Source organism: Scardinius erythrophthalmus (assembly GCF_964197995.2).
Source record: "Scardinius erythrophthalmus genome assembly, contig: HAP1_SCAFFOLD_406, whole genome shotgun sequence".
NCBI lineage: Eukaryota > Metazoa > Chordata > Actinopteri > Cypriniformes > Leuciscidae > Scardinius > Scardinius erythrophthalmus.
In genome coordinates, this window is record NW_028296209.1 from 1 (window position 1) to 7,500 (window position 7,500).

Here is a 7,500-nt window from a genome sequence, read left to right on the forward strand (position 1 = left end):
CTATAGAAAATAAATATTTTTCTAGTTATTGTCAAGCTCCAAAATATTTAACCAGGTAGAAATAAAAAAATAAAATAAAAAAAAACTATAAATCTCAAAGGATTTTCAAAGAAAAGTCAAGGAAAATTTTTTTTTAATAAAATGTAAATATTATATGTTAAAACATAGTTTTATTTAATTATTTGAAGTAAATGTTGTATTAATATACACAATTTAGAATATTTTTATAAATATTTCAATATTTAATTAAATTAATTTGTATCGACACCCCTACTTTCTGCAAATGAAAGTGTGAGACACTGAACGCCTGGCAGTGCGGAGGTGAAGTCTATTATTTTTCATGAGCTTCTATTAACATGTTTCCCGCACACGATTGGAGGCCTCTGGGGTTTAATAGCAGAACTAGCGCTGTTACTGCACTGATTACACTGATGACGGCCATTAGCTCTCAGTTATCCCACAAAAACACAATGCAGACATTTGGGTTTATATACTTCAATATGACGTGTTAATTAGGGAAGGTTGGCTGGAAACACACGCAGACACACACACTCACACACTCACTCACACACACACACACACACACACACACACACACACACACACACACACACACACTCACACACTCACACACTCACACACTCACACACACACTCACACACTCACTCACACACTCACTCACTCACACACACACACACACACACACACACACACACACACACACACACACACACACACACACACACACACACACACCGGGTCATGTCTCCTTCAGCTGTAAACACTGCACACATGTGAGTTTCATGTACAACACATGCATCTGAACCGATCCATACACACTCCACGCACGGATGCACTTCTGTAAATCACACACACATGCTACATAAATCCCAACTACACACAAGTGAATCACTCACACACGCATTCGACACACACACACACCAATGTGGGACTTCCATGATTCAGATACTCTAGTGAAGAAATGCACTTGATTTGTTCAGAATGTGCAGTTATGGTCGTTTTCCAGCACAAATATCTAAACATTCTTAAATCAAGATATATTTACTGGAGAAGCAACATGACTGAAGATATTGAGATATTACAATCCATTAAAATGAAGTGAGTTTGTGCTTAAAACAAGAACTAATATCTGTCAGTGGAGTCAGAAAAATAATCTTGTTTTCCGTGTGAATTAAGTTTATTTTTCTGACCTCACACAGTTTTAATAAGCGTTTGCTGTTCTAGGTGGTTTGATTTTATTGGTTCCTCGAGTGTTTACAAGCGTCACATGACCTCACACACATCGCCGGCCTCGAGAGAAGTCTAGAGGTTCACAAATAAACACACGTCACCTGAACTAAATATTCCACTTCAGTTTACACTTTATTCATTTCTACACTGAGAAAATTGAAAGCATCAGAAATACAACTGTAACTGTAAATGGACAGGAAGAGCTAAATAAACTTATCTTTGCATCTGAACCAACAACATGTTTATTAGATCCAGTACCCTCTAAACCCCTGATAGAGATGTTCCCTGTATAGCCTCTTCTCAATATTAACTCGTCTTTATCTCTAGGTTATGTTCCAAGATGGTTCAAGCCGGCGGTTATTAAGCCTCTCATTAAGAAATCACAGTTAGATCCAAATGAATTAGCATATTTGACCCATTTCAAATCTTCCATTTATGTCTAAAATATTAGAAAAGTTGTGTTTGCTCATCTGTGCTCTTTTTACAGTCTGGATTCAGGCCCACCACAGCAGAAACTGCACTCGCTAGAATTACACATCTCGCTTCTGACCACGGCTATATCTCTATACTAGTTTTACTTGCTGCGTTCGACACTATAGATCATGATATACTCTTAGATCAACTACTGTTACTCTGGTATTCAGGGACAGGCATTACCTGGTTTCGATGTCAGTGAATTCTGGAGTGCCTCAAGGCTCTGTGCTCGGCCCTCTGCTACTCTCAATATTTATCCAAGCATTCATATAATCCATCTCATAACCCCATACTGTTATATCAGATCAAATGCACATGATTATCTGCATAATGATATGAACAGCAGCTACGCTTATTATTCTCCACTTGCGTTAGGTGAACGCCAACAGAGGAAACTAGAGAGTTCGTCAGCTTCAGTTTGGATCATATCATTCACAATGCTATTTCATATGCACAAAGAAACCACACTGCGACTGAACGGAAAACTAGTGCCTGTAGGAGTGATGAGATCTGACTTCAGTCTCTAACGCACGGAAATAACGTCACTTTAATCCGTCAGAATCCATCGGTTCACTTCGCTTCAGATAATGGGCCTGATTATCTCACTGCATTTACTCTTTTCTTTCAAACTAGAGTCAAATGTTTGCAGTTACTTTGCTACTTAACCCTGAAAGGTTCAGTGGGGTTCTATACAGAACTCTAGGGTTCTTGACTCAATTTTAAAGATATATATATATATATAGTATGGTATAACATCATTAGTGTATATATATATATTATGGTATAACATCATTAGTATATTCACTTTTATCACTAATATTATACATATCTAATATCTTATAAAACTTAATATGTAATGATGATGATTGCTCGCTTGCATGTGAAATATATAAGTGAAATATAAGTAGATATTAAGTGGTTAGTTTCTACAAAATAGCAGATCTCTAGCGCCCTCTTGTTGCAGGAGATCTCATATATTTCTACTGATTGCATTTGCAACAAAAATCACCAAATTAAGCAGAAAATTGAGAAATCTGACTCTATCTGGGAGTAAAGAGAGAAACTCCTGAGATCTTTGACTGTACTATGTTCCTAAGGTGAGATTTTGGAAAGATTACGGTACATCAAAAAATAAACAATAAATATAACTTTTTCATTTTCATATTTCTTGGTCATAGGATGGGCAATTTCTGTTTTGTTTTTTTGTCACTACCAAGTCTGCATAAAAGGGGTCAAAATAAAAGGACCTTCATCCACTTCCGATGGAACGCTGACTTCATTCTCCTGAAACTCTGCATCCCTCCATCATCACTCCATCCTCTGCCCTGAGCCGACAGAGAAACTGCCTGATTTACAGTGAACTCTGTAAGAGAGACATGAGTTCATCTGTTCAATAAAACACCTCACTCTCCTGTTGAGTAATAAACAAAAGCGGAGCTGCTGATTCTTCTTTTATTACGAGCTCGGCCTCGTTCTCTTTTCTCCAGAAGACTCTGTTCAGTGTTTGTTTGTTGATTCTCCAGACATTGGAGATTTAGAGACTCCATGTCTTACACACACACCAGACACACACGCGCGCGCGCGCACACACACACACACACACACACACACACACACACACAGGTGAGTGACGCATACGCAATTTACCGCGAAAACCATCCCGACGGGTGTAAAATATAAACACCGTAGTGAATCAGGGTAAGAGAAAAACACGCTTTGGAAGAAGGGATTGATTGATTATTGACTCATTTAAATTTTATTTTGAACGAAATTTTAAATTGTGTACCTTTAAATAATTTAACAAATTGTTTACTTAAAACGTATTTACGGAAGTGTACCTTTAAAAATAAACGAAAATGAGAAATGTTGCCTTGGCAATAAACTGAAATAAGTTGAATTTGAATCAGTAAAATTATTACCTGCAAATAAATAAGAACAAACTAAAACTGAAAACTAATATAGAAATAAAAGCTAATGACACATTAAACTATGGATACAGATCATTTATGATTATATATGAAATCTTCTCATACTCTCTCACAACACCATAACTTAGTATTTATCAAATTTATTTTCTCCTCTACAAATGAAGACAGTAGTTCAAAACTCTCATACAGACAGGGAGAAAAAATGTACAGCGTTTTCCTTGTGAAAGCTCATTTAAATAAAAAAGTAAAAAAGCACGTTTAAATTTACATAAATCACTCCTTCACAGATAACAGAAGCATGCTAGAGCAATGCATGATGGGAAAGATTCTGACACATAAATCATCATCATAAGATGAAGTGAGATGCACATAAAAAGAAGCCATGAAGATCAGAAGATAAACAAATTCACAGAAAAATGTACGTCGCGCCTCACGTCCTGTTCCCTTTACAGAGAGAGTTCAACAGAGAGAGATTAACCGTTGGACTGCTGGTGGATCGGAAAACTAACTCTCCCTGCACCTGTCAATCAAACTCATTCACTAATAAATCATATTGACTGGTAAACAGATCCATGTTGGATTTTAGCAAGTCTTTACAACAATAACTTGTGTGAAATGAGTCATGATTTCAGCAGCAGCACAGGCTGAATATTACAGGTATTGCTGGATCATGATAGTGGTTTGTAGCAAAAGCAGAAGCACGTCTGCAAATGAAAACATTAAAGGCAGAAGATTGTTATCCTAAAATCTGATATTATTGACATCAAATACTACAAGCTTTGTCATCAGGTTCAGAGTCAGAAACAATGAGAACGGACAGAATATTCAGCAAACGCCCTGAAAAAGTCACCGTGAGAGAGAGAACATAAATGTAGAAACACGTGACTGCGACGGATTATTTCTCTTACTCAAATATTTATATCACACACCTCTAGTAGAAGCACATTATTTTTTAAATAATCTCAATAAAAATCTGTAAAAAAAAAAACAAAACAAAAAAAATCAACAGGTATAAAAAGACAGCAGGTGATGCACTGCATACAGGAACTCAAGCAGGAGGGAGAAGTAAAGCGGGAACGACGAGTCTGATGCGGGAACGTCGAGTCTGATGATGTGGGAACGACGAGTCTGATGTGGGAACGTCGAGTCTGATGTGGGAACGTCAAGTCTGATGTGGGAACGTCGAGTCTGATGTGGAACGACGAGTCTGATGTGGGAACGACGAGTCTGATGCGGGAACGTCGAGTCTGATGCGGGAACGTCGAGTCTGATGATGTGGGAACGTCGAGTCTGATGCGGGAACGTCGACGTCGAGTCTGATGCGGGAACGTCGAGTCTGATGATGCGGGAACGACGAGTCTGATGTGGGAACGTCGACGTCGAGTCTGATGCGGGAACGTCGAGTCTAAAATGGGAACGTCGAGTCTAAAACGGGAACATCGAGTCTGATGAGGGAACGTCGAGTCTGAAACGGGAACATCAAGTCTGATGCGGGAATGTCAAGTCTGATGCGGGAACGTCAAGTCTATTGGGGGAACATCGAGTCTGATGTGGAAACGTCGAGTCTGATGTGGGAACGTCGAGTCTGATGATGTGGGAACGACGAGTTTGATGTGGGAATGTCGAGTCTGATGATGCAGGAACGACGAGTCTGATGTGGGAACGTCGAGTCTGATGATGTGGGAACGACGAGTCTGATGATGCAGGAACGTCGAGTCTGATGTGGGAACGTCGACGTCGAGTCTGATGCGGGAACGTCGAGTCTGATGCGGGAACGACGAGTCTGATGCGTGAACATCGACGTCGAGTCTGATGCGGGAACGTCGAGTCTAAAACGGGAACGTTGAGTCTGGTGAGGGAACGTCGAGTCTGAAACGGGAACATCAAGTCTGATGCGGGAATGTCAAGTCTGATGCGGGAACGTCAAGTCTTTTGGGGGAACGTCAAGTCTTTTGGGGGAACGTCGAGTCTGATGTGGGAACGTCGAGTCTGATGAGGGAACGTCTGATGTGGGGAACGTCAAGTCTGTACGTCAAGTCTGTATGACAAGTCTGATGCGGGAACGTTGAGTCTGATGCGGGAACATTGAGTCTGATGTGGGAACATCTGATGTGGGAACGTGGAGTCTGATGAGGGAACAATGAGCCTGATGCGGGATCAATGAGTCTGATGCGGGAACGTCGAGCCTGATGAGGGAACTTCGAGCCTGATGAGGGAAGGTCGAGCCTGATGAGGGAACGTCGAGTCTGATGAGGGAAGGTCGAGCCTGATGAGGGAACGTCGAGTCTGATGCGGGAACGACGAGTCTGATGCGGGAACGACGAGTCTGATGCGGGAACGACGAGTCTGATGCGGGAACGACGAGTCTGATGCGGGAACGTCGAGTCTGATGCGGGAACATCGAGTCTGAAGCGGGAACGTCGAGTCTGAAGCGGGAACGTCGAGTCTGATGCGGGAACGTCGAGTCTGATGCAGGAAGGTCGAGCCTGATGCGGGAACGTCGAGCCTGATGAGGGAACGTCGAGCCTGATGCGGGAACGTCGATTCTGATGAGGGAACGTCGAGCCTGATGAGGGAACGTCGAGTCTGATGAGGGAACGACGAGTCTGATGCGGGAACGACGAGTCTGATGCGGGAACGTCGAGTCTCACACAGATCCGCTGATCAAGTATCCCGATCCTGATCCCCTCCGCCTGCCGTGCGGTTGCTGGGTGCGGCTGCGGAGAGACGTGTGGTTGCCGTGGTGATGGTGGTGAGAGGGCGGGGCGGGGGGCGGGTCTCTGAGAGAGGGCGGGACTACAGAGGACTTGATTGGGATGATCCTGGTGTCCATCACCTCACAGTCCACCTGCATCATCATCTCATAACCGGCCTGGGACGAGTTATACACCGAATCTGCAGACAACAACAACAGAGAGAGAGAGAGAGAGAGAGAGAGAGAGAGAGAGAGAGAGAGAGAGAGAGAGAGAGAGAGAGAGAGAGAGAGAGAGAGAGAGAGAGAGAGAGACTTTACTTTAGGTCTTCTTTAATCATTCAATAAATACATAAGAGCCTTATTAAATAATCATAATAACAACATCAATTCAAAAAAACAAAAAAAAAAAACAAAAAAAAAACTTTTGTGCCTACTTACAGTACATTTATACATACATCAAGTATGTTTTTTGTTTTTTTTTGTTTTTTTTAAATATTAAACAGTAAACACTAATCAACATCAACATCACAAATACAATGATTTACAGCCCATTTACCTTTAAACATCTCCATATCATTGACCAATTTATAATATGTAAACTCAATTTTAATACGAGATTTTAATAACCCTTTTAAAACAGACACAACATCAGTTGACCCAGCATCGATCAAGCGATGTTTTCTTGATAACCATATCGCCAATTTTGCCTGACCAAAAAGAAAATTTAACAGAACATGTTCATCCCTCCTACTTTTAATATACTTTGGTCCATAAATAAAAAGTACTGGAGTAAAAACTCCCCCTAATTTTTTAACCCACTCTTCTAAGATACAAAATAAGGATTGAAGCCTTTCACACTTTAAGAACAAATGAAAAAGAGAGAGAGAGAGAGAGAGAGAGAGAGAGAGAGAGAGAATAACTTAAACATGGTATATTTTGTATTATTACACGGCTCTGTGGAATACTTGATTCTGATTGGTCAATCGCCCCATCCAGCGGGATATTATTCCCAGATAACAGCCTCTGAGAACACACACAGGCTCATCCGGGTCACTGAAGTATACACTTGCTATACACTCGCTAGGAACAGGTTTTCTTAGTGGAAGATTTGTTTTTGGTGAGCTAATAAAATATTAAAACTCAGTTGAATCA

General features: G+C 40.9%; 1 protein-coding gene across 2 annotated transcripts in view; it reads right to left on the minus strand.

The window, feature by feature from the left end:
• Positions 1 to 3,714: 3,714 nt before the first annotated feature.
• The window catches only part of LOC308686545 (cyclic AMP-dependent transcription factor ATF-6 beta-like), a 33,973-nt gene continuing 30,187 nt past the window's right edge, over positions 3,715 to 7,500 (minus strand). Inside the window, exon 17 of one of the 2 annotated variants that reach the window (XM_081394981.1) lies at positions 3,715 to 6,548. In XM_081394981.1, the coding sequence (XP_081251107.1) occupies positions 6,301 to 6,548 (248 nt within the window). In that variant the 3' untranslated portion in view covers positions 3,715 to 6,300. The remainder of the gene's footprint in view (positions 6,549 to 7,500) is intronic. The other variant, XM_081394982.1, reaches the window with a different exon arrangement.